At 41.0% G+C, this 27863-nt stretch overlaps 1 protein-coding gene across 5 annotated transcripts in view; it reads right to left on the reverse strand.

Moving 5' to 3' along the window:
- Positions 1–13346: 13346 nt before the first annotated feature.
- Positions 13347–27863, reverse strand: part of PRPS2 (phosphoribosyl pyrophosphate synthetase 2) — a 41185-nt gene continuing 26668 nt past the window's right edge. For 2 of the 5 annotated variants that reach the window (XM_083362703.1, XM_083362704.1), the window contains 5 exons: positions 26456–26554; positions 22765–22889; positions 17536–17709; positions 16203–16362; positions 13347–13986 (listed from right to left, as the gene is read on the reverse strand). In XM_083362703.1, the coding sequence (XP_083218829.1) occupies positions 13894–13986; positions 16203–16362; positions 17536–17709; positions 22765–22889; positions 26456–26554 (651 nt within the window). In that variant the 3' untranslated portion in view covers positions 13347–13893. Of the gene's footprint in view, positions 13987–16202; positions 16363–17535; positions 17710–22764; positions 22890–26455; positions 27824–27863 lie in introns of those variants that run through there. The other 3 variants (XM_083362705.1, XM_083362707.1, XM_083362706.1) reach the window with 2 other exon arrangements.

Raw genomic sequence — 27863 nt, forward strand, 5'->3', positions numbered from 1 at the left:
GGGAGCTGATGCGCCACCACACTCTCAACAACCTTCGCAAGAAAGCGAAGGTTGGAGACAGGACGAAAGTTGTTCAATACAGCCGGGTCCAGGGCAGGCTTCTTGAGGAGAGGCCTCACCACCGCCTCCTTCAAGACGGCGGGGAAGATACCCTCACTCAAAGAAGCCGATATAACTGCCTGGAACCAGCTGCGTGTCCTCTCCCGGGCTGCATAAACCAGCCAGGAAGGGCACGGGTCCAATAAACATGTGGTGGTGCTCAGCCTCCCCATGATCCTGTCCACTTCCTCCGGAGTCACAGAATAGGGGACAATTGTCATTCATTAAAACGAGCTTTAACTCAGTAAAATCATTCTGATTTAGCCTTAACCTGCCACTGATGTAAAAGATGTTAGCTAAAATGTTATATAAAATATTCCCCCCCATTTTTTATAACAATAAATTGCTCATTCAAAGAACACTCAATAAAAGAGTCAAACCCCTTAGCAAACAAAATTTTGGAAGCCACAGTAATATTAAAAAGCTTCAATATACAAATACTTGATTTGAATGAATTGCCTCTGAAGCAAGCCAAGATCAATTTACATTTTGCAAAGTTTTCAGTTCTTTGAAGGAGTTGATCCAAAGTTGTAAAATTGTGGGATACCAACATGAATTGTGTTATGTATCCATTGAATGGTGTTATGAGCTCTCATCTTTTAAGTTTTAATGAGTCAAATGCTTATGATTTTTGGTATTTTCCAAATATACATTTTGGCAGGTAGTGACCTGGATCCCTAACCAAGAATACTAGTGCTCTACTCAGATGCTGCTGCCAACTCATGGTATAGAAACGGGATGCCATGTGCCAGAGAAAAGACTCATCAGGTATTCTTTTTCTGGATAAGCATTATTATGCAAAACACAGCAAGCTATTCTACTTTCTGTAATACTGCTATTAATTCATCCAATGAAACTAAATGCAAGAAAGTCAAATATAAAGTTAAACTAGTATTTCTTTCCATTATATATGGCGATCACTGCCAACTAGGATGGCTTTTAAAGGTGATTTAGCAAATCCATGTAGAATAAGGAGATTGATGCATACAAGCCCTGCCTATGTTTCTTAGTAACATTGTACTGTTGAACTTGAATATCTTGGTAGTGGGGATAGTGATAGGAAACTATATACGTCCTGTGGCTGACTTTTAAAAATAATTATTTTGTTTTATTAGTGTTATTAATGATATATTGTACTGTTTCAATATTATGGTTATATATTATGATTAGAGATTAACATTATATTGTTTAGATAACTTTAAGTGCTGACAATAAAAAAAACCAATGTTAATTACAATTTAGTATGTCAACATTATAAGCACAGAATTGTTTGGCTTTTTCATCCAAACTTAAGTATAACATTAAAAAAAAGAACTGCAACCCACATCAAAGTATTGGTGGTCCAATGATTTTCATCTTAAATTAATTGTTGTTGTTGTTGTTAGCTGCGGTCGTGTCCGACCCATCGCGACCCCATGGACAATGTTCCTCCAGGCCTTCCTGTCCTCTACCATTTTCGGGAGTCCATTTAGGCTCACGCCTACTGCTTCAGTGACTCCATCCAGCCACCTCTTTCTCTGTTGTCCCCTTCTTTTGTTGCCCTCAATATTTCCCAGCATGAGGCTCTTCTCCAGTGAGTCCTTCCTTCTCATTAGGTGGCCAAAGTATTTGAGTTTCAACTTCAGGATCTGGCCTTCTAAAGAGCAGTCAGGGTTGATCTCCTCTAGAACTGACCAGTTTGATCGCCTTGCAATCCAAGGGACTCGCAGGACTCTTCTCCAGCACCACAGTTCAAAGGCCTCAATTCTTTGGCGCTCAGCCTTTCTTATGGTCCAGCTTTCACTGCCATACATTGCAACTGGGAAGATCATAGCCTTGACTATACGCACTTTTGTTGACAGGGTGATGTCTCTGCTTTTTAGTGTGCTGTCTAGATTTGCCATGGCTTTCCTCCCCAGGAGCAAGCATCTTTTAATTTCTTGGCTACAGTCCCCATCTGCAGTGACCTTGGACCCCAGGAAAATAAAATCTGTCACTACCTCCATTTCTTCCCCATATATTTGCCAGGAATTGAGAGGGCCGGATGCCATGATCTTGGTTTTCTTAATGTTAAGTTTCAAGCCAACTTTTGCAGTCTCCTTCTTCACCCGCAACAAGAGGATCTTTAGTTCTTTACTTTCTGCCATTAGAGTGGCATCATCTGCATATCTTAGGTTGTTGATATTTCTCCCAGCAATCTTAATTCCAACTTTTGATTCATCTAGTCCTGCCTTTCTCATGATGTGCTCTGCATATAAGTTAAATAGGCAGGGCGACAGTATACAGCCTTCCTGGACTCCTTACCAAATTTTGAACCAATCAGTGGTTCCATGTCCAGTTCTCATTGTTGCTTCTTGACCCGCATATAGGTTTCTCAAGAGACAAATAAGATGTTCTGGTTCTCCCATCTCTTTAAAAACTTGCCACAGTTTGTTGTGATCCACACAATCAAAGGCTTTAGCATACTCAATGAAGCAAAAGTAGATGTTTTTCTGGAACTCTCTAGCTTTCTCCATGATCCAGCGTATGTTGGCAATTTGATCTCTAGTTCCTCTGCCTCTTCGAAATCCTGCCTGTACTTCTGGTAGTTCTCGATCCACATACTGCTGGAGTCTAGCTTGTAGGATTTTAAGTATGACTTTACTAGCATGTGAAATGAGTGCAATGGTGCGATAGTTTGAACATTCTTTGGCACTGCCTTTCTTTGGATTGGAGTGTAAACTGATCTTTTCCAATCCTGTAGCCACTGTTGAATTTTCCAATTTGCTGGCAAATTGAGTGTAGGACTTTTACTGCATCGTCTTTAAGATTTTGAATAGCTCAGCTGGAATACTGTCACCTACATTAGCTTTGTTGTTGCTCAGTTTTTCTAAGGTCCACTTCACTTCACATTCTAGGATGTCTAGCTCGAGGTCAGTGACCACCTCATCGTGGTTATCAGGGACATTAAGCCCATTCTTGTATAGTTCTTCTGTATAATTTTGCCACCTCTTCTTAATCTCTTCTGCCTCTGTTAGGTCCTTGCCATTTTGGTCCTTTATCATGCCTATTTTTGCATGAAACGTTCCCTTCATCTCTCCAATTTTCTTGAAGATATCTCTGGTCCTCCCTATTCTATTGTTTTCTTCTATTTCTTTGCACTGTTCCTTTAAGAAGGCATTCTTATCTCTTCTAGCTATTCTCTGGAATTCTGCATTCAATTGGGCATATCTTTCTTTTTCTCCCTTGCCTTTCGCTTCCCTCCTTTCCTCAGCTATTTGCAAAGCTTCCTCAGACAGCCATTTCCCTTTCTTGCATTTCTTTTTCTTTGGGATGGTTTTAGTTGCTACCTCTTGTACAATATTGCGAACCTCTGCCCATAGTTCTTCAGGCACTCTGTTTATCAGATCTAATTCCTTAAATCTATTTGTCACCTCTACTGTATACTCATCAGGGATATGATTTAGTTCATACCTGAGTGGCCTAGTGCTTTTCCCTACTTTCTTCAGTTTAAGCCTAAACTTTGCAACGAGAAGCTCATGGTCTGAGCCATAGTCATCTCCTAGTCTTGTTTTTACTGACTGTATAGAGCTTATCCATCTTTGGCTGCAGAGCATATAGTCAATCTGATTTCTGTGTTGACTGTCTGGTGATGTCCATGTATAGAGCTGTCTCTTGGGTTGTTGGAAAAGAGTGTTTGCTATGACCATTATATTCTCTTGACAAAATTTTATCAGCCTGTGCCCTGCTTCATTATGTACTCCAAGGCCAAACTTGCCTGTTATTCCGGTTATCTTTTGGCTTCCTACTTTAGCATTCCAATCCCCCATGATGATAAGGACATCATTTTTTGGTGTTAGTTCTATAAGGTGCTGTAGGGCTTCATAGAACCGGTCAATTTCATCTTCTTCAGCACCAGTGGTTGGGGCATAGACTTGGTCTACTGTAATATTGAATGGTTTGCCTTGGATTCAAACTGAGATCATTCTGTCATTTTGGGGATTGTATCCCAGTATTGCTTTTCCTACTCTTTTATTGACTATGAAGGCTACTGTCAGGACCCACCTCAATCCACATCTTAGGAAATAAGAACTCTTGGATGCAAGTTTAGTCCAAAAGGAAAATGTTTACTAGGATGGAATCGATTGTGGCAATACAAGACAGAATCTAACAAAGTTACATTTCAATCCCATATAAAGCATTCCCATTTCAGCCCCTCCCCTCTCCATTTGGTCAGGCTCTCATCATTTGCTTAGGTGTCAGGCCCTTCCGTGGGAAAGGGAAACTCTCCTTGGTTTTATTGTTATTGCTTCTTCCTTTTTCAGTTGTAAATGAAAATGCGAACCAGATGTGTGTCTCCCCTTCCCTCCCCCAGTTCAACCATTCCCCTGTTGTTTGAAGATCGCCTTAAGTCTATCCTCTCCCCCCCCTTTGGAGAGATAGCAGAATCCCCAGAATAAGCACATTGTTCTACCTATACATTTAGGAAATGTGATATAAATGGGTACTGACAGCTACTCCATTTCTTCTGAGGGATTCTTGCCCGCTGTAGTATACCTGATGGTCATCTGAATTAAATTCACCCATTCCTGTCCATTTTAGTTCGCTGATTCCTAAGATGTCGATGTTCAGTCTTGTCATCTCGTTTGACCACGTCCAGCTTGCCTTGATTCATGGATCTTACATTCCAGTTTCCTATGGAGAAGTCTTTACAGCATCGGACTTTCCTTTCACCACCAGACACATCCACAGCTGAGCATTCTTTTGGCTTTGGCCCAGTCGCTTCATTCTTTCTGGCGCTACTAGTACTAGCCCTCTGCTCTTCCCCAGTAGCATACTGGACGCCTTTCGACCTGAGGGGCTCATCTTCCAGCATCATATCGTTTTGCCTTTTGGTATTGTCCATAGGGTTTTCATGGCAAAGATACTGGAGTGGTTTATTTATTTATTTATTTATTTTATTACATTTATATACCGCCCTTTCCCGAAGGACTCAGGGCGGTTTACAGGGTGATTAAAAAACCAAAATACAAAAGTTAAAAACAAATTTTAAAAAAATTATATGTGTCCCTGCCTAAATAAAACCCCAGTTAAAATAAGATTAATCCTCAGCCTGGGCCAGAGAGCTCGAAGAGCCAGGTTTTCAGGCCCCGACGGAATGAACGGAGGTCGGGGGCAGTCCTCAGCTCCACTGGCAGCTGGTTCCAAAGGGCAGGCGCCCCCACTGAGAAGGCCCTATCCCTGGGTGTTACCCGCCAGCAATCTCTTACCGGTGGCACCCTGAGAAGACCCTCCCTGTGTGAGCGCACTGGACGAAGGGAACTTGATGCCGGCAGCAGGTGTTCCCTGATATCCCGGACCCAAGCCATTTAGGGCTTTATAGGTCATCACCAGCACCTTGAATCTCACCCGGAGGGCAACCGGAAGCCAATGCAGCTCGCGGAGTAGAGGTGTTACATGGGAGTATCGGGAAACCCCCATCACAACTCGCGCGGCCGCATTCTGCACCAGCTGAAGCCTCCGAGTGGTCTTCAAGGGCAGCCCCATGTAGAGAGCGTTGCAGTAGTCTAAACGAGAGGTCACGAGCACATGAGTGACTGTGCGTAGGGCATCTCGGTCCAGATAGGGTTGCAACTGGCGCACCAGGCGAACCTAGGTTTGCCATTTCCTTCTCCAGTGGATCACGTTTTGTCAGAACTTTCTGCTATGACCTGTCCGTCTTGGGTGGCCATGCACGGCATAGCTCATAGCTTCATTGAATTACGCAAGATCCTTCACCACGACAAGGCAGTAAGGGGGACATTAATTACTTAATATTAAAATTTTCCACTGTATGTTACTAGATAGATATAGAAAATAAATAAAGAATAAATGAAGCAAATTTAGAAATTTATAAAGTAAAAAGAGATAAATAATAGTTTGGTTTCAGATCACCCTGTCTTACTGGCTTCCTAGATGGCCACTATGGAGTAGGCTTTTGACTAGTTAGGCATCTGATTTGAACTGAGAAAACTTTTGTTACAGTGCTAGTTATTGCTGTGAGCTTCAGAAGAGTGCACTGATTAACCATGACAGGCTGTGTATAAAGAAATTACTAGAGAAGGGGATAGAGATGAAAGAGAAGGGATACTTTTGCTTACTCTCTTCTCCCACTGGACCAGCAAGCAACATACCAGGGACATTGACCTAGAGCAGAGGTGTCAAACTGCCGGTCCACGGGCTGTTTTCATCATACTGAAGTTGCGCCCACGCTACTCCCGGCAATGCAAAAAGAGTCACAATATGTTGCATTGCGTCACGTGGTGAGTTTGACACCTGTGACCTAGAGGATACTGCAGGACCCACCCAGATACACTGCTACAAAGGAATGGGATTTGAACAATAATAGAATGGAGGTAGAGAGATTAATATTAAATACAGCTAAGGTAAAAAATGTAACATTGATAAAGACAGAAATAAATTGGTACATAGGAGATCAGCCCTACTGGAAAAAAATTGTTATTGGATAATGATAAAATGATAGAAAATCATCTATTGAAATAGAAAGTAAAAACAAGATAAAACAGAAGTGGTTAAGACTGGTTAAAATCAGTGGTGGGGTTCAAATATGTGAAGAACCGGTTCTCTGTGTGGATGCCACTTCTGGAAGTCCATTTTGGGCCTGGGCAACAAAAAATTAGCTACCAGTTCTGCCAAATCGGTACCTGGTTGAATCCCACCACTGGTTAAAACCATTTGCAAAGGTCTAAATATGGTACTGGAGTATGAGGTAGAGAATTTACAAGTAAGGGTAGAATGACTATGAAAGAGTCTCAAGGTCTTGTAAAATATGGCAAAGCTAAGGTATAGCACTAAACTCTAGAAAATGTTAAATCTAGTAGAATAAATGAGGGAGTGTATAGTATAACAAATAAAAAACATGAGATAAATTAAAAAGCACTTCCTGCTCAGTTAATCAGCAATGTTTTATTTTTGTAGTGCACATTGATATTAAGCTCATTTTTCAACTCCCAATGGGAGTTGTTCTCAGTTCTGCCTAGATTTGCCTCCTGAATCTACAATGGTGAACTTAGCAATTATGCCTGAATTGTGACTATCCCAACATTAGCAGTCAAAAGTTTAGCAAACATGGAATGGCATGGGACAATTAACTGAGATAATTATGCTTATGATAGTGAGGGGAAAAATTTTGATCCCCTGCTGATTTTGTACATTTGCACTGACAAAGAAATGATCAGTCATATAATTTTAGTGGTAGGTTTATTTTAATAGTGAAAGACAGAATAACAACAAAAAATCCAGAAAAAATACATTTCAAAAAAGTTATAAATTCATTTGCATTTTAATGAGTGAAATAAGTATTTGACCCCTTCACAAAACATGACTTAGTACTTGGTAGCAAAACCTTGTTGGCAATCACAGAGGTCAGACGTTTTTTGTAGTTGACTACCAGGTTTACACACATCTCAGGAAGGCTTTTGTCCCACTCCTCTTTGCAGAGCCTTTCCAAGTCATTGTTTCGAGGCTGACGTTTGGCAGCTTGAATCTTCAGCTCCCTCCACAGATTTTCTATGGGATTAAGGTCTGGAGACTAGCTAGGCCACTCCAGGACCTTAATGTGCTTCTTGAACCACTCCTCTGTTGCCTTGGCGGTGTGTTTTGGGTCATTGCCATGCTGGAATACCCCTCCACGACCCATTTTCAATGCCCTGGCTGAGGGAAGGTTCTCACCCAAGGTTTGATGGTACATGACCCTGTCCATCGTCCCTTTGATGCAGTGAAGTTGTCCTGTCCCCTTAGCAGAAAAACACCCCCAAAGCATGTTTCCATCTCTGTATTTGACAGTGAGGGTGGTGTTCTTGGGGTCACAGACAGCATTCCTCCTCCTAACACGGTGAATTGAGTTGATGCCAAAAAGCTCGATTTTGATCTCATCTGACCACACTTTCACCCAGTTCTCCTCTGAATCATTCAGATGATCATTGGCAAATTTCAGACGGCTCTGTATGTGTGCTTTCTTGAGCAGGGGGACCTTGTGGCACTGCAGGATTTCAGTCCTTCACAGCATAGTTACAAATTGTTTTCTTGGGGACTATGGTCCCAGCTGCCTTTAGATCATTGACAAGATCCTCCTATATAGTTCTGGGCAGATTCCTCAACATTCTCATGATCATTGAAACTCCACAAGGTGAGATCTTGCATGGAACCCCAGACCGAGGGAGATTGACCATTATTTTGTGTTTCTTCCATTTGTGAATAACCATTGCTTGGCAATAGTCTTGTACCCCATTCCAGCCTTATGTTGGTCTACAATCTTGTCTTTAACATCCTTGGACAACTCTTTGGTCTTGGCCCTGGTGGAGAGTTTGGAATCTGATTGAATGTTTCTGTGGACAGGTGTCTTTTATACAGGTAACAAGCTGAGATTAGGAGCACTCCCTTTAAGAGACTGCTCCTAATCTCAGCTAGTTACCTGTATAAAAGACACCTGGGAGCCAGAAATCTTGCTGATTGATAGGGGATCAAATACTTATTTCATTCATTAAAATGCAAATCAATTTATAACTTTTTTGAAATGCATTTTTCTGGATTTATTCGTTGTTATCCTCTTTCTCACTGTTAAAATAAACCTACCATTAAAATTACAGACTGATCATTTCTTTGTCAATGGGCAAATGTGCAAAATCAGCAGGGGATCAAAAATTTTTCCCCTCAATGTAAAATAAGGAAATGAGGGCTGGCAAAAGACACTCATTGTTTTATATGCACAGTTATAAGCTAAACAAATAGGCACCTGTTCTCCCTAGCCACCTAAAACAAGCTGCTTGGTCTATTTGTTGTCAAATTTTAACTGTGTCAAAGGGGTTTTGTGAGTCAATTAAAAGTTACACAGTGCATTTATATCAAATTTTGGTTCAGATTATTTGTACCTATGATATATCCCAACAGTCGCTAACAAATCTCAGTGTTGGTGATTCTGGCAATACACAAATGAAACTGAATAAAAAATCACTATATTTGGAAGAGAGGGGCTATCTGGGAAACATCTGATATCACCAATCCCATTGATCAGGGAAACAACAGAAGGCTCTGTCTAAATGCTACAGATGGGTGCTAAGGAATTGTATTTACTGTGGAGTTTTGATAATTAATACAGCAAGAGAGGTTCACTTTTGCTGTTGTTTTTTCTTGGATGACTAGGTAGGCAAAAATGAATCAGTTGAATCCTGATTCTCAACATGTCCAACAGTTTATGCAAGACCATAGGGTCAGGGTCAGGCTATCTAGACGGTGGTTAGATGATCTTGGTGGGGGCTCTCCAATTGTTATGCCCCTGTCATGGACCGATCATCATCTCCTGCGGCTGGTCTTCCGTTTTGCCACTCCCCACCGTGGGTGTGCTGAGCCAACTAGATGGTTCCGCCCCAGGAGCTTAATGGACCCTGAGAGGTTCCAGGCAGCGCTGGGGTCCCCACCTGCCTCCTCTGCTCACAGCTCGGCAGATGCCTTAGTGGAAGCCTGGGAAAGGACGGCCACGGAGGCACTTGAACGAGTTATACCCTTGCGGCCCCTGACCCGGCGCAGATCCCAGTGGGCTCCATGGTTCTCCGCGGAGCTCCGGGAGATAAAGCGTCGGAGACGGGGCCTAGAGAGCGTTTGGAGGTCCAGCCGATCTGAATCCGACCAATTGCGACTAAGAACCCATATCAGGTCTTATCTCGCAGCGATAAGGGTGGCGAGGTCTAATTACTTCGCTACCCTTATCGCGTTTGCAGATAATCGCCCGGCCGCCCTGTTTAGGGTGACCCGCTCCCTCCTTAATCAGGAGGTGAGTGAGGAACCCTTGCAGGGGCGTGCCGAGGAGTTTAGTCAACATCTGTCGGACAAAATTGCTCGGATTCGGACCGGTTTGGACTCTGACTGGGCAGAGTCGGACGATCAGGACACGGGTGGTCTTGTCAATGTTATCTGGGAGGAGTTCGATCCTGTAACTCCGGAGGAAGTGGACAGGATTATGGGGAGGCTGAGCTCCACCACATGTTTATTGGACCCGTGCCCTTCCTGGCTGGTTTATGCAGCCCGGGAGGGGACACGAGGCTGGTTCCAGGCGGTTATATCTGCCTCTTTGAGGGAGGGTAGTTTCCCCGCCACCTTGAAAGAGGCGGTGGTGAGACCTCTCCTCAAGAAGCCTGCCTTGGACCCAGCTGTGTTAAATAACTTTTGTCCGGTCTCCAACCTTCGCTTTCTTGCGAAGGTTGTTGAGAGTGTGGTGGCGCATCAGCTCCCTCTGGTTCTGGATGAAGCGGATTATCTAGACCCTTACCAATCGGGCTTCAGGCCCAGGTACAGCACAAAGACGGCATTGGTCGCTCTGGTGAATGATCTCTGGAGGGCTCGGGTCAGGGGATATTCCTCTGTCCTAGTCCTATTAGACCTCTCAGCGGCTTTCGATACCATCGACCATGGTATCCTGCTGCGGCGTCTCAGGGGATTGGGAGGCACGGTCCTTCAGTGGTTCTCCTATCTCCTGGGACGCTCGCAGTCGGTGTTGGCAGGGGAGCAGAGGTCAACCGCGAGGCCTCTCGTTTGTGGAGTCCCTCAGGGGTCGGTCCTCTCACCTCTCCTGTTCAACATCTACATGAAACCGCTGGGTGAGATCATTCGTGGTTTTAGAGTTGGGTATCATCAGTATGCTGATGATACCCAGCTTTTCATTTCGACCCCAAACCACCCCAGTGATGCCCTCGACGTGATGTCCCGCTGCCTGGAGGCGGTTTGGGTCTGGATGGGGAGGAACAGGCTTCGACTCAACCCTGACAAGACTGAGTGGCTGTATGTACCAGCATCTCGGGATATTTAGGATATCCCATCCCTCTCTATGGGGGGTGAGTTATTACCCCCCGTAGATAGGGCTCGCAACTTGGGAGTCCTCCTAGATTCACAGCTTTCCTTAGAAGACCATATATTAGCTGTGACTAGGGGGGCCTTCGCCCAGGTCCGCCTGGTGCGCCAGTTGCGGCCCTATCTAGACCGGGATGCCTTACGTACGGTCACTCACGCGCTCGTGACCTCCTGTCTGGACTACTGCAACACTCTCTACATGGGGCTACCCTTGAAGAACACTCGGAGGCTCCAACTGGTACAGAATGCAGCCGCGAGAGTTGTGTTGGGAGTTTCCCGACACTCCCATGTTACACCTGTGCTCCGCGAGCTGCATTGGCTTCCAGTTGTCTTCCGGGTGAGATTCAAGGTGTTAGTAATGACCTACAAAGCCCTACATGGCATGGGTCCGGAATACCTTGGGGAGCACCTGCGGCCGGCGTCAACTTCCATCCGCCCAGTACGCTCCCACAGAGAGGGCCTCCTCGGGGTGCCACCGGTCAAGGAATGTCGACTGGTGGTCCCCAGGGGGAGGGTGTTCTCTGTGGGCACGCCGGATTTATGGAACCATCTTCCGGCCGAGCTCCGGATGGCGCCTGACCTCCGCTCCTTCCGGCGCGATCTCAAAACCTACCTTTTTGAACAAGCTGGCCTGGCCTGATGTGATGGGGTTGGGTTTTATAAATCTGTTTTAACTTTTTAATGTGTACTAATTTATTCATGGGCATTGTTGTTTAATCGCTTTTAATTTTTGTATCTTGTTTTTTAATATGTATTGCCCTGTTCACCGCCCTGAGTCCTTCGGGAGAAGGGCGGTATACAAATTAAATTAATAAATAAATAATAAATAAATAAATATATCTAAACCCTAGGGAATTATGCAGTCAACTTTTTAAATAAAGAATGATGCCCTTGTTCTTTCTCAATTAACTAAATATCACCACCAATCAGAATAATGCTGTTTTAAGATTCAGAAATTCTGAAACAATGAACAGGCTTTTCTGATAGGACTTGAAATAGAAAACTAATTTATAACTTAACACATTAACTATCTTTGCCTCAGCTTTCTTAGAATCACAGTAAAAGACAAATATAAAGACACAAAGTAATATTTTATCAAATGTTAGATTAGGGTAACAACAATGCATAATAGCTTGAATAATACAATACTCTGTACACTACTTTTGATTTCAATTTAAGAAACTTTGCAACTCTTCTCTGCATTGTTAAGAATTTCAAGTTTTAGATGGTATTGTTTTTATATTGTAATCTAGAGATGCAACTTTATTTGATATGTAGATAGGAATATCAACTGAGGCAATTGTTGCTGAAAATACTGATCAATCTAAGAATAATTGTTAAAAATTTTATTATAAAAATACAGACTTTTCTGGCATATCTAACTCGTTACTAAAAGAGAAGAAAACACATGTGGATAGTTTTAAGTAATTAAATTTCCCAATGTTGTGAACATCATTAAAATGAATTAAGAAAGTCTGATTTGCCTCTTTTATGCAATATAGTATAGCATAGATGTAGCATAGAGTAGACTAGACCTTGAGGATGCAAATGGCCAAAATGCAAGCTGTTGAGAAGTAATATATAAGCTTGCATCAGTAAATGGTTTGGGGTAGCAGTGCTGACTAATGCGGTTTAAGCAGCATGATTTCTTATGATCATCATCATTGAATAAAGGTGTCCTCAGATGCCATTAAGTCAGAAATTCTCAAACTCATGGTGCCTTTTGCAATGATATATGTGACACTCCTATGAATAAATTAATGGTTTTGTTTGGGTTAGGAAAAGTCAACAAAATATACTGCTTACTTTTAAGAATCAAAATTTAATTTATAACAAATATCTTAAAACAATTTTTATAAAATAAATTCTTTTAATTGGAAATAAGGAATAAAACAATAAAACTTAAAATCATATTTTTTTAATAGGAAAGAAGAGCTTGTGTGTTTGGTAAAAATCCTGAAACCTGGGATTTATTTTTAAAACAATTAGTCTCTTTTGTTATTTGGCATTTTATTTGAATTGATGCACACTGTTTATAGTAGCAACTGTAGAAAATCCTAACTATATTGCTGGCTTGTCAAGGCACAGCAGGAGTAAGGACTGCCACCAATCCAGGGTGCAACAAAGGTGGAGCCATCTCAGAATCCACTCTTGCTTTCCTTAACAAGCTGGCTGCCAATTTGTCCAAACACAGCAGAAGCAAGTTCATGTGATCCACTTTTAAACAGCATATAGGTCTGTGGTGCAGGAGAGAATGAGTTTTGATAGCAATCCAGCTTTGTGTGAACAAATCATTAGATAATGTTAATTAGCTTAAAATTAATTATACAGTCTGAAAGAATTGCATATTTTTCAATCTTAAAAGAAGTCACTTAACCAAGCACATGTTTAATTTGACTTACTTCATTTAATTGTGTTAGAAAGATCTGAAATGTTAAACATAATTCAGTAACTCAAGACAAACAATGCTCTATGTTGAGATCCTATTAGTTTGAACAAAGATCTGAAACAAAAGATTCTTTGGATGAGAGGACATGGGAGTTAATAATTACTCCAAGTATAATTTCAAGAGAGGTAAAATGATTATCATGTTCCCATAAAAAATTTGTAGCCTAGATTACCTCTCCCTGCAAAAGGGATCTACCTGAACAATTTATGTAAATGCCTGAAGTCTATAAACAGATGTTTAAGTGCAAGTATGGCTTTTGGAACATATGATATTTTTCATGTAATAGTCATCAATATAAATCATGGCAACTATTATAGTGTCCTCTTTTAAAGCACAAAGTTTGTAAATTTGCAACCAATAAAAACAGTGTTGCCCATTTTACTTATTGTCCATGTTAGAAGTAGGAAATGCATAGTCAATCTAAAGCTTTCCAAGGTATTATCTTAATATTGAACTGTGTTCTTCATTGTAATGTTGACTTGAAATTATAAGGGCACATGGCTGAATAGGTAGGATACAGATTCACCATTGTGTGTTCTTCTGATTGCCTCAGCCAGAATCATAGAAATATCAATAACCTAGAAGAAAAGGCAACAGCTTATTATAAATCCCATTATACACACACACATAAGGGTTGATTCCTACCTGAATGCTACATCAAAAAAAAGTAGTCTCATGTGACAAGGAAACAAAGCCAAAGAATCAAGACTCAGAAAAAAGTAGCTTATTTTTGTGCAAAATATTGAGACGTTTTATGTACACAAATCATTTGGCATTGATCACCATCCTTGCAGTGGTACACATTTCCTGGTCCTGCCTGACCACTCAAGAATTCCATATAATCAATTAGCAATACCAATAGTACTTAGATTTTTATATCACTTCAGAGTGCTTTACAGCCCTCTCTAAGTAGTTTACAGAGTCAGCATATTGCTCCCAAACAATCTGGGTCCTCATTTTACTGACTTCGGAAGGATGGAAGGCTGATTCAACCTTGAGCTGGTGAGAACTGAACTGCCAGTCAGCAGAATTAGCCTGCAGTACTGCATTCTAATCACTGTGCCACCATGGCTCTTAATTACAGTGTTCTTTTGGACTCTCTCTAAGGATTGGGAATAGAACATATTGTTTTTCAGTGGTTTTCCTTCCTCCAAGGCAGTTTCCAGTTAAAATCGGTAGCTCGGGACAGATACAGCACAATAACCCTTTCTTTGTGGGCTCCTGCAGGCTTGGCATCCTCCCCACTTTTATTCAATATTTACATAAGGCTCTTGGGCAGGTAATCTGCATGCAGATGGTATCAGCTTATAGATGATACCAGCTTTACACCTCAATCCTTGATTGAACAAGCAATGTTCTGAAGGTCGTATCTCAATGCCTGAAGACTGTGAGGGGCTGGGCAGAAAGCAAGTCTTACCAAAACTGAGTGGACCTATTAGTTGCAGTGATTTTTTTCATCTTTAGTTCTTGAAATGATAGCACTTCCCCAAATAGAATTTGCTTGTAATTTGGAGCCCTCCAGGACTCCTGTGCATGGCCCATTGGGTGGGTGTGGCCCATTGGTGGTCATGGCTGCAGTGGTAACGGCAGACTGGGTGGGACTAAAAAGTTCAATCAATTCCAACTTTGTGAGATCTTTTTTTCCCCATGAGAAGTTGAAATTGATTGATTGAACTTTTTTTTTTTGCACATGGCAGCGGAGGCCTAGAGCGAAAAGGTTTTATAAAACCCAACTGAAGGCCTAGGACTGAGGCGATGGTGTGCATGCCCACAGAGCTCTGGGTACGCATGCCATAGGTTCACCACCACAGCCCTAACTCATAGGCACATGTTTTGGTCACCTCTCATCTGGATTACTGCAATGTGCTCTACATAGGGCTACTCTAGAAGATCATTCAGAAGCTACAACTGATCCAAAATTCAACCATATGAGTAATTATGGGCAATTATATCTTTACCCATCCAATGCAATGATTACTAATGGGCTGTCTGGTACAATTTAAGGTACTGGTTGTCAATGTGCCCTTTGAGACCGAGATGGGCAAAGCCAGAAACAAGTTTACAAATAAATTAAGAATAAACATATAATTTGCATGTTTCTGTACTAGTACTTATAAAATACATACTGTAGGCACAAAACACCTTTCAATGCAAACTTTTTACAGATGAAAACTGTCTCTAATGAAGATAAAAAAAAATGCATACAAGCAATCATCCAGCCAAACCACCAGACGTAAGTAGAATGACTCCAAAAATCATTTTCCTTAACTTTTTCTTATTTCACTGAACTAATCTGTTGTCATTAATTCTTTTAGGTGAACTGCCATTTATTGAAGTTGCTAACCTCCCTGTAATCTTGTTTCCAGAGACAGATCTGCATATTTCAAACTCTATTCCCCCATGAATATAATACTGTAGTTTTTTTCACAATGATGCGAGCTTTCTAGAAATATAAACAAATTCATTTCCAGTGCCTTACATGTGCAGTCATTTAGTTTGCTTTGCAATCTTTTATTGGATACCACTTCAAAATATTTTTTTAAAATAAATTAATAAGTGTCTCTGTCACCATGTTAACAAAAGTATGCTTCATCCTAAACATTAAATTTGGCAATTCCTATTGTTTTAAGTAAAAGCCATAGAAAGTTTGTGGGTCACATCTTCCTGTTTGGGTCTAAAGTATCTTAGCGTAACATCAGTAAATACAATCCCCAATCAGAAGTTTCTTCCCCCTTTATACTGTGAAATTCAAATAAAAACTGCATACCAGATATTAAAAGAACATGAAAAGTACCTGGATCTTAGGACAATGTTTCATTTTCTCCTCCTGTGGAATTGTATTAGTTACAACAACAGCTTCAAATGCAGCATTATTGATCCGAGAAATAGCAGGGCCAGAAAAGATCCCATGAGTGAGAATTGCATAAACCTTAGTTGCCCCTGCAGAAACCAGCCTGTTAAACACACAAGATAGGGGAAAGTGTTTCTACAAATATCAGCCAATTATACATTAGATTTTAGGCAAATCTAAATATCCCTAATATTTACCAGAAAAATTTAAGATAGTAAAAGACATGCATGCTTTTTTCCTAGCAGATAAAACTATCAGAAGGAACATTTCTTTACATACTTGGGAGTGCTTAAAGGCAGCCAATATTATGCTTCCTATTATATTATATTATATTATGCCATTATTATGCTACATTATGCTTCTGTGTCATGCCATGCATGTTTAAGTGAACATTAAAATTGTCACAGTAATATGAAGCAAAATGAGTATTATCCCTTAATAAACCAAGCTGCTAAGATAACTCTTCTTTTACATTCTGTTCTTGTATATGGAGCCTTTTTGAACTCTGTTCTCTATATTGGAGCATCTTCAGTCACTAGGTATTCTCAACATACTTTATGAAAATAATTTCCATGCCTGACTGCAGGTAGTCCTCAACTTACAGCAGTTCATTTGGTGACTGTTCAAAGTTACAATGGCACTGGAAAAAGTGCCTTATGACTGTTTTTCATACTTATGACTGTTGCAGCATCCCCCTGGTCACATGATCAAAATTCAGATGCTTGGCAACTGCTTCATATTTATATTTCATATTTATGGCAGTTGTAGTTTCCTGGGGCTATGTAATCACCTTTTGCAACCTTCTGACAAGCAAGCAAAGTCAATGGGGAAGCCAGATTCATTTAACTAACTAATGATTAATTAACAACTGTGGCAAGAAAAGTCATAAAATGGGCAAAACTCACTTAACAAATGTCTCACTTAGCAACATAAATTTTGGGCTCAATTGTAACTTGAGGACTACCTGTATATGTGCGCTGCACACATAAAGTGTGATGACTCTGCAGTGAAAGATTATCATATCGCTTAAGTCAAAATTGATTTTCATCTGGAAAAATTCAATTTTACAAAGTTTATTTTGTCCTTAACTTTTTGGAAGCATCCTTTTGATGAACAGGAAAAAAAAATACAAATCTAAAATTCTGTGCATCCATGATGCATATTTCTTAAATTAGAACTCACTGTTCCTTTACAAAAAACTCTTTCATTACCTTTGCTTCCTTTTGCCTAACGTCTTAATCCAAAAATCAGACTATATTCCTTAGGATTTACTTACTTGTCAGCTGCATGACATATTGTGCCACATGTGTCTGCCATATCATCCACAAGAATTGCTACACGATCAGTCACATCCCCAACCAAGACCATTCGGTCCACTTCATTGGCTTTCTTTCTTTCTTTGTGAATCAGGGCAAATTCCACATTAAGCCTGTCTGCAATTGAAGTGACCCTATAGTGTTAAGAGAGGAAAAATGAGAGAGCAAATAATTTTAAATATTGCACGTAACCAAGGTTTCAAAGGAATACTAGACTTCCTTATATCTTTTATATACTAAATCCGTAATATGTGTGCTCATGTCTATTACTGAGATTGATACATTGATACATCAACACTACCTCACTTTAAAAATATACATCCTGACAACAAATTAATTATTTTATGATTTCCAAAAATCTCTAAACAGATCGCTGGATATTTTTAAGTTAAGATATTCAAATTTAAGTGCTTTTCAAATAAATCTATTCTGTGTTTGGTTGTATGTATTCATATACACAAAATTGAGTGATCTCTAGTGGTCTACTTTATAAATGAACTAAATGAACTAAAATAAACTAAATATGTATAATGGTGTGTGTGTGTGTGTGTGTGTGTGTGTGTGTGTGTGTGTAATGATGGGTGGTGTGTATATACTTATGGATAAAATCTTAGATGTACAGACCATGTACAGTAAGTTTTCAAAGTATCAACGACATTTTCTGAGATATAGAGAACCACAGGCAGTCTGTATGTTTGCATATGGATACACATGGACAATGGACTCATGTTTCTTATGGATGTTCTTGAATTATGACTGTTTGTTCAGTTAAGCAAATCATAGCACTATCTACAAATCTGACATACATACATGTAGGTAGTCTTCGACTTAAGACCACAATTGAGCCCAAAATTTCTATTGCTAAGTGAGACAGTTAATTGGAGTTTTGCTACCTTTTGTGACCTTTTTTGTCACAGTTAAGTGTATCTAGATTCCCCATTGACTTTAATTGTTAGAAGGTTGCAAAGGTGATCAAATGATCCCAGGACACTGCAATTATCATAGATATGAGTCAGTTGAATGGTCACTAAATGAATTGTTGTAAGTCAAGGACTATCTGTACACATATGTATCTCCATTCTTCAAGTTGTCATGATTCTGATTCGAAAAACTGCTCATTTAGGGGAGATTGTTGGACTTTTAAAAAACAATCATTGTTGCCATCTACAAATCTGACCTATGTCCATGACTAATATTTTACAAGTTTGCTATTTCTGCGTGATCCTCTTGTTTTTACCCACTATGGCAAATTTAGTGTAATCTTGATTTAAAAATCCAACATTAGGAAGCATGTAATTCCAAGGAGAGGAACCTTTAAATTGCCAATATAGTGGTGTTACAAAAGATTTCAATTTTGAAACAACTGTTCTGAGCTTACCAAGTGTTTCAAGCCCAAAATTGATTGGTTTAACCTGAAACACTACTGGCAGGGTCAGAATGATCCCATTTTAAACTTGAAATGTTTTATCTAAACAGAAATAGGTATGCTTGTGTAAGAAGCTATTAACCTTTTGGCACAAAAATGAACAGAGGGACTACCAGCTTTGTCAAAGGTATCAAGTTCCAGAGTTAAATCCACCATTAAAAATACCTTCAGCATTATATCTTAGATTACTATTATTATATTACATACTACTGTTTCCCCGAAAATAACACCCCCCCCAGAAAATAAATCCTAGCCAGATTTTTGGCATGTGCCTAATATAAGCCCTACCCCAAAAATGAGCCCTAGTTAAGAGCCCACCCAGTCTGTCCCATCATTTGGTTGCTTGCTGCCACAACGGGACAGGAGAGCATGCGTCACACTGGTGCCGCTGCCACAAGGCTAGGCAAGGCAGAGACAGGGGTGGTAGAGCTGCCCCACACACTCAGCATGCCCTTACCACAGGGCCCCCACAGCCAGGCCACTCCCCGGTCAGTGACCTCCCCCCACCCATTCAATGACCCGGCTGCCTGCCTGCCTTTTCCTTTTCACTCCCCTCCCGAGCCAGACTGCCATGCTATGGAGGATGGGCGGGGGAGGCTCGGTCGCCTTAACCAGTCACCCTCCGCTGTTTCAGAGCCTGGGAGAAGTGATGGTGAAGGGTCCACCACTGTTGCACAACAGCCGCGTCAGCCATTGGAGGGGCTTTCTTTGCTCTTGGCCACTCCCCTTCGCCCCACAGATTATGTCTGGCGGCAGCCACCACCTCCTTCTCTGCCAACTATCCCATGGCTTGTGCCATGACTGGGCAGTGCAAGCCTCCCCTGCCTCCCTCCACCTGCCGAAGCTGCCCATCTGCTCCGTCTCACCGTCTGTTTGCCCGCAGCCTCAACAACTTACAGGGCTTCCCAGGGCAGACTTGGGAGGCGAGGGCAGTGCTGGCAGAACAAGGCTTCACGTAAGGAGGAAAGTGGCGCGGACAGGTGGGGGAAGCTGAAGGACCTGCCACATTGTCCTTTTGCAAGCAGACGAAGCTTCCAGTCTCTGTCATTTCTCCGTCCAGGCGAAAAATGTTTGAGCGCCTATGGGGCTCTTGCAAACACACCATTTGCAAGCAGACAAAGCCTCCATTCTCTCTCTGGGCGAAAAGTGTTTGGGTGCCTAAGGGGTGCTTGGAAATGGAGCCAATCGCTGTGTTTCAAAGCGCCCCATAGGCAACCAAACACTTTTCGTGCGAACAGACTGGAAGCTTTGTCTGCTTGCAAATGGGGCACTTGGAAATGGAGCAATTTGCTGTTTCTAAGTGCCCCATAGGTGCCCACCTTTTGCTCAGAGGAATACTGGAAGCGTCTGCTTGCAAAAGAGTGTGGCAGGCGGAGGGAGGCGGCAAAGGAGGCTTGCACCGCAAAGTCCTTTGGCTTCCCCCACCTGTCCATGTCACTTCCCTCTTTGCCTGAAGGTGCGTTCTGCCAGCACTGCCCTTGCCTCCTGAGCATCTGCCCTGGGAAGGTGCGTTCTGCCAGCACTGCCCTTGCCTCCTGAGCATCTGCCCTGGGAAGCCCTGTAAGCTGTTGCAGCTGTGGACAAGCAGACGATGTGAGGAAGTTGGCAGGTGGCTGCAAAATAAGACATCCCCCACAAATAAGCCCTAATGACTCTTGGTTATATCATAATAATAGAACTGCAATATAGCAAATTCAAAACACCTAAGGTGCATCAATCAAACCGGTTTGACTAGAAAAAACTTACAGATGTATATATATGTATGTATATGTATGTACATGTACATGTATGTATAAGACCTGGTCTTATTTTGGGGAAAACACGGTATTATAATTATTACATTATTATTAACTGCACTAACAAAGTGAAAATGAATAAGTCAAATAATCTTTATAGCTTAGAGCAGGGCTTTTCAACCGGTGGTACGTGTACCACTGGTGGTACGCAAGCTGGTGGTACATGGTGTCACCTTCCTCCTCCCCCCTCCCGCACCCATGCACCAGCCTTGCTGTGTCGACCCACTGGGAGCTCTCCGTGGACTGGAGTCCTTCGGGCCAGCCATATGCGCCGATCAGCTGGCAACTCCTTAAGGCCGGCCTTGGCCTCTGCCGATGGGCTCCAGTCTCCCGGCAGCAGCCCTGGCCGGGGAGAAGGCTGGTAGAGAGGTGGCATCCCAGCACTGGGGCTACCAGGGCTCAAGCGCCGGGATCATAGCCGCATAGATGTAGCCCCACCCCGAGCCCACAAGCCAGCATCCAGTAACAACATAAGTGATCGGCACTTCTTGGGAGCTGTCAGGGCTCAGTGGAAGTGCCAGGATCAGCGCCAGGCTCCAGCTAGAGCTCGGCGCTGATCCCGGCTCGTCTGCTGAGCCTTGAAGAAGCATTTATTACCTGGAAAACAGCATTGATCCCTGCTCACACACAGCCTTCAACTACGGCTCCCAGTGCTTGCCCCCTCACAGGGCTCCTGATTGGCCCTGCGCCCGGGCACCCGCCCCATGGGAGAAGCGCGGTCCCGTCCAAGGCACAAATGGCCCACTCCTCTCCCATCGCCCTTTGCAGGCCTGCTGTAGAGCTGGACGTGAAGTGCCCGGGGAAGGAGCCAAGGAGGCGGGCAAGCGGGTAGCGAGTCCCCTCCAAAGTGAGGCTGCGGAGACGCCGCATCCTCCCAGACCACGCTCCGTCTGTCACCTCAGAGCCGCACCTGTCTTCCGCCGCCATCCTTTTCCAACAGGCGCATCCCCGAGGAGGCCGTTGGGTGCAACCTGAGTGATGAGCTGCCCCCCCAATTGACTTTGCTTGTCAAAAAGTTGCAAAAGGTGATCACATGACCCTGGGACACTGTGATCGTCATAAGTATAATTAGTTGCCAAGCATCCAAATGTAAATCACATGACCCTGGGGATGCTGCAACAGTCATAAGTGTGAAAAATGGTCATAAGTCACTTTTTTCAGTGCCATCGTAACTTCAGTCACTAAGCGAATTGTTGTAAGTCGAGGGCTACCTGTACTTTATCAGTTTTTTTTCCTTTTTGGGGGGGTCAAGTTTTTGACACCTTGCTGGGTGACTTTTCACAATGAGTGAAAAGGTTGAAAAGCCTTGGCTTAAAGCTTTCCAAAGTTGCAAGTCTGACGCTCAAGATTGCTTTTTGAAACATAAGGCAAAAGAGAAGTGTACAATGCAACCGCTGGCTTCCAGGACCAAAATGTTCTTTGGAATGCATAAGGGTATCAATATGGCATCTATATGCAACTCTTTAAACCACACACAACTTTTTCTGTGATTGTGGTGCAATCATCAAAGGCAGAAACACAAATATGATGAAGGGCGGGATATAAATGGAATTAAAATAAATAAATAAATAAATGTTAGATGAGCACCCAAATTGCTCAAGAACTTTTTTGCCTTAAAAACTAAAATAGCAATAGCACTTAGATTTATATATCACTTCACAATGCTTTATAGCTAGCCCTCTTTAAGTGGTTTACAGAGACAGCATATTGCCCCCAACAATCTGGGTCCTCATTTTACCAAGCTCAGAAGAATGGAAGGCTGAATCAACCTTGAGCAGGTGAGAACTGAACTGCTAGCAGTTGGCAGAATTAGCCTACAATACTGCATTCTAACCACTGTGCTGCCACAGCACTTATATCCAGAACCCTATCATATATGGTTTGTTCACTACAACTTAGTCAAACGTTGAACGCCAAATCATTTTGTTTAGAATGAATGTTTATAAGCACACAATAACTGCTGTGACCTTTTTGCTCCACCTGCATCGGGAGATACAATGACACAGTTTCTCCAGTCCACAATGTTTTCTTTGATCCATTGTAATACAGCTGGTTCTGCATATAGGTTGTCCACAGGGATATCAAAGAAGCCCTGAATATTACAAGAAAAGAAACAGTTGTACATTGAATTCTGTGAACAGCTGTCTTTATCTGGCTTGATTAAAAGATCACGCAGAAGACAGAGATGATGATATATAGTTTTAAATAGTGTTTTCTAGGCAACATGCAGGGCAAAATAAACTTGCTTTTATTTAGGCTTTCAAAAAATAAGTTTAGACTTTATTCCATATTGTAGTCTTATTTTGGCATACATTTTTTATTAAATTTTATTCTAAAATAAAAATACAAGAAAAGCAAGTTAAAGAACCAAGGGAAAGAAAAGTAGAAAGAGGGGAAAAAGTAGTGACTTCTGACTTTTCAGTGCACTAAAACACAAAAAACAGTACAACCTTGAACTTTTACTTTACTGTACATTTCAGGTTTCAAGCTATTTCTATAATAACAAAACCATTATAATAATCAAACCTTAAAATCAAGTTTTGATTATTATAATGACTATTTCATTATATCATTTAATCATTTCATTTTTTTCAAATTTGAGCAAAAAGCCCAGAAGTGTATCCAAGTAAAACAAAACTAGTTAAGTTCTTCTATGGGATTAAAAGTCAGTTTTGCCATCTTTGTTAGCTCCATCACCTTTTACCATCCACTTTTCCATGGTGGGAATTATTTTTGTGCACTATGTTCTAGTCTTAAAGAGAATGTTTATAAAAGGATGTATCATTGGTGCATATAGTTCTAAGATGGCGGCGCCTGGAATGGCTGCGGCTGTATTGGCTCTTGAAGGCGAATAGTTTTGGGAGGGATAGTAAGGGCTATAGGCATATTACAGACATACGACTGACAATCTTTGCTGGCCTGGCAAGTTTCTAGTTGTTTTGGAACTGTTTTGGAACTGTTGGTGAGACCGTTAAAAGTCATTGGCGCTGTTTGAATTTGTTCTGCCAGCAGCAAGATCTGACTGCTGGCCCAGTGATGGATTCTACTGCAAATCAGGGCTGTTTCCAGAGGAGGCAGAGGAGGAGAGGACCTGGAGCTTATGGAGCGAAGGAACTGGATGAGGCTGTCGGCAGGCCCAGAGGGAGAGAGAGAGGCTTTTGGAGGAGTTGGTGGCGGCGGCAGCAGCATGCTCCAGGGGCGAAAAGAAGCAAGGCCTCTTTAAGGAAAGGGTGGAAGAGTCAGCATCAGAAAAAGGAAAGAAGGCGAGGTTGTCAGAATACAAGCTAACTTGAGGGCTAATCCACATGGAGCCCCATTTCCATCTGTCCTGTTTGCCATCGTTCACTCCCTAGAGACTAAAATGGACAATGTGAAATTTGAGCGGGCCCCGAACAAGGAGTATATATCGGAGGTGGTGACCCTTTGAGAGTTGTATGCAACGAAATTTCATTTTGATGTATGCCGATTGGTGTACATTCAAAGTGACAATAAAGTTATCATCATATCACCAGAAAACAGTCTAGAATATATAAAGGTTCTTCAAACATATGCTAGGAATGTCACCAATGAGAAACTTCATCACACGTTCATGTAAAAAACCCCAAAAAATTCTAGACTCAATTACAGATAATAACAGAGATTTTAAAGATTTCATATACAATTCAAACCAGAGATTTTTGGAGAACTGATGGATAAGCAGCTGGACATGAAACTTTGTTTTTAAATATTACAACTATAAGTGAGACTAATATATGCATAAAGGTGTGAAGATTCAACCTGACCCACAATGGAGTAATGAATGGTGACAATGATGGAACTTGCTCAGATGGCCAAAATGACTGCTTTAATTAAAGATATGATATTGTCTACATTTGATATTGGAAAACCCTTATAGATGAAGCTATATGGTTTTGATTAGAACAAAAATAACATTATACAAAAAATGTAATCAGTGGTATAACCACACAGTAAGAGGGTAATTTATATTTATAATTGCTATAAAAGAAAACTGGAAGTACAGGTAGTCCTCGATTTACAACAATTGAGCCCAAAATTTCTGCTGTTAAGAAAGATATTTGTTAAATGACTTTTCCCCCATTTTACAACCTGTCTTGCCACAGTTAAGTGTATCACTGCAGTTGCTAAGTTAGCCACAAGGTTGTTAAGTGCATCTGGCTTCCCCATTGACTCTGCTTGTCAGAAGATCGCAAAAGGTGATCATGTGGCCACAACAACTATAACCAATTGCCAAGCTCCTGAATTTTGATCACATGATCATGAGGATGTTGCACTGGTCATAACTGTGAAAAACGGTCATAGGTCACATTTTTCAGTGCCGTTGTAACTTGGAATGGTCACTAAATGAACTGTTGTACGTCAAGGACTATCTGTAGCTTCTTTATAATCTTTTTCTTTTGATTTCTGTCTTTTTCTTTGCTCTTTTTTTATTCTAAATATTAGATTTTGTTAATTTTTATTCTGTTCCAAAATTCTAATATAGTTTATTATTTAAAAAAAAGCTTTTAGATATATGTGCAAAGGTGGTGGCTAATTCGCTGTTATAATATATTTATGACTGAAATGTAGCCTCCAAGTAGTTGTCCCCAATCAATTTAAGGAAGCAAGCAGACAAATCCTCCAGAGATACATATTAGAACAGGGGTCCCCACCCCAAGTCTGTGGACCAGTACCAGGCCGCAGCATGCCAGCAACTGATCCGCACAAACAAGGAAAGCCAGGTTGCAGACAGCACACAAAATCATAACCCCTCTGGTCTGTGGAAAAATCTCTCCATGTAACCTGTCCCTGGTGCCCGAAAGGTTGGAGACCTCTGTATTAGAATGAAAAGGTCTAAAAGGAAATACCAATTTACTGACACCAAGTACTGACTAACAATCTATTTCAGCCCGAGCTAAAAGATTGTATAAGTGGTTTTGCTTTGTAACCATTTATTCTGCACAGCTATTTTGCGATTTGGTTCCTGTGTTAACTTTTTAACATAATATTCCTTTTCTTTTATCCTGTGTTTTATGAATCATCCAGCTTGTCCACTGAATTGTCCCCACAGTGGCGAATTATTTTATCTACTCTCTAAATTCTTGGAAGCTTATCCTTATCAAAGGGCAGCATTTGCAGAATTGTGGTATAAAGGAACATCAGAGCCAGGCACAGGGGTTCAGAGAGTGTAAGAGGCAATATGGCCTAGATATGAGGATCATGCACTTGATTAGCACTGAGTTTTCTGAAATTCGTGTTTTTCAATTGTTGACACTTCTCCACCATTCACATGCTGATTCTCAGGTGAATATATTTCAAGCCTGACAGTTGTCCCTGAGTTGTACGGAAGGTCTATAATCTCTTTATATTTCTTCTTTGGTCATTCTAATATTTATCTTGCTTCAGTTATTTCTTTTACAGTGTAATTTAAAGGATACCATAGAAATACTGAATTTCTTTTGCTTTGCTTCCTTTTGCTGGTTCTATTCACATTTCCTAAAATCCAATTTTGTTGTTGTTGAGAATGTTAATGTCCTACAGTGCTATATGTCTTCTTTTTACAATTTTTGTGGTATATAACATAACACTAAAACTACAAGGATACCCGTGAAGTTACCAGGAAGTACATCTGTATAAGTATTGTCTCTGACTCATAATTACCTGGATCTGGGAAGCATGTAAATCCATGGTGATAATGTGGTCTGCTCCAGCAACTGATAACATGTTGGCAACAAGTTTTGCAGAAATGGGAGCCCTGCTCTGAAGAAACAATATATGGATTTTATGAACTTTGAAAAGAATTCTTAAAGTCTACATTTATTGCTACAAATTATTTTTATGCAAAACAAGTAGGAATTCCATCAAAAGTTGTACCATTCTTTCCAAACAGTAATGTTCCTATTCGAGTTGAAACTCAATAGACATGCTTTTTCTGGGATAGTATTTTTTCATAGTATTCGCCCTAACAAGTTATATATAACAAGCTGGTCCCTCCCATCTCTGTTCTCCATTTTTTTGTTTTAATGACATTTAGCAAGAGACAGTGGAACTGTGCAGTGCTTCAGGGCAAAAAAAAAAAAAACTACTACTGCAAAGCATGAAGAAGCACTCTGATGATATTTGTCGGTAGCTTGTTAAAGCAGCCATATATTTTCCTGGGATTGTCATTCCCTGTGGCTACTCTGCAGTCCCTTAAAAATGTTTGGTTTATGGAGTTGTGGACATAGGCTACATTAATTAGAATGGTAGGCAAAGTGCTTCTTCTTAATTCAGAGTTATGTGTATTACACAGTTCAACCAGGCATTGCAGTTGTATAGTTCCTTTGATTTGTGAACAATCCATGCAAACATCTCACAATTAAAGGAACACTAACAGCTCACCAAAAAGACATATTGCACGATAACAAAACTGCAAGATTTCAAGCAGTGATTTAAATACTAAAAAGCCATAAGGCAGAAAACTTTAATAAATTTCATTTCAGCAAGCAAAATGAAAAAATAATCATTCAAACAAGATGCAACACAGGTTTTTTTTAAAAAAAGATAACAGCTTTGTTATTTACATCAAAAGCTATATGGTAAAATTCAATTTAAAGCTTATGGTTAGAGGAGCAATAGTAGACAATTAAAAGACCAGCAATTATTTCAAAGTAATATTTGAGCTTGATTCTCAGAAAAGTTATAACCTATAAGCCACCCAGAATCACCTTGTAGGGGAGATGGGCAACATAAAAATTAAACAAACAAACTAACAAATACAATTAAAGAAGACAAACATCAGGTTTATTAGGCAAATTGTGTTTTTTCGAAAGAACAATTCTGAGAATAGGGTTTCAAACAATTATTCTGGTTTACAGAGTGTACTGCTGCCACAAAGTCCAAAGAAAGGGAGTAAATTCATTTTTAAAGACAGTTAGCAAGAGTTCTAACTTTATATAGGAATCCTCAGGACTGTTAGACCTAAATAGCCCTAAAATTATAAGTTGCTTCAGAGAACAAGCTACAATGCATCATTCCAAAGATGTCCAAAGTTAGCAAAAAAGGGGATTCTTTTTGTTTTACAAAAAAT

This window comes from Vipera ursinii, assembly GCF_947247035.1.
Source record: "Vipera ursinii genome assembly, chromosome: 4".
Classification (NCBI taxonomy): Eukaryota; Metazoa; Chordata; class Lepidosauria; order Squamata; family Viperidae; genus Vipera; species Vipera ursinii.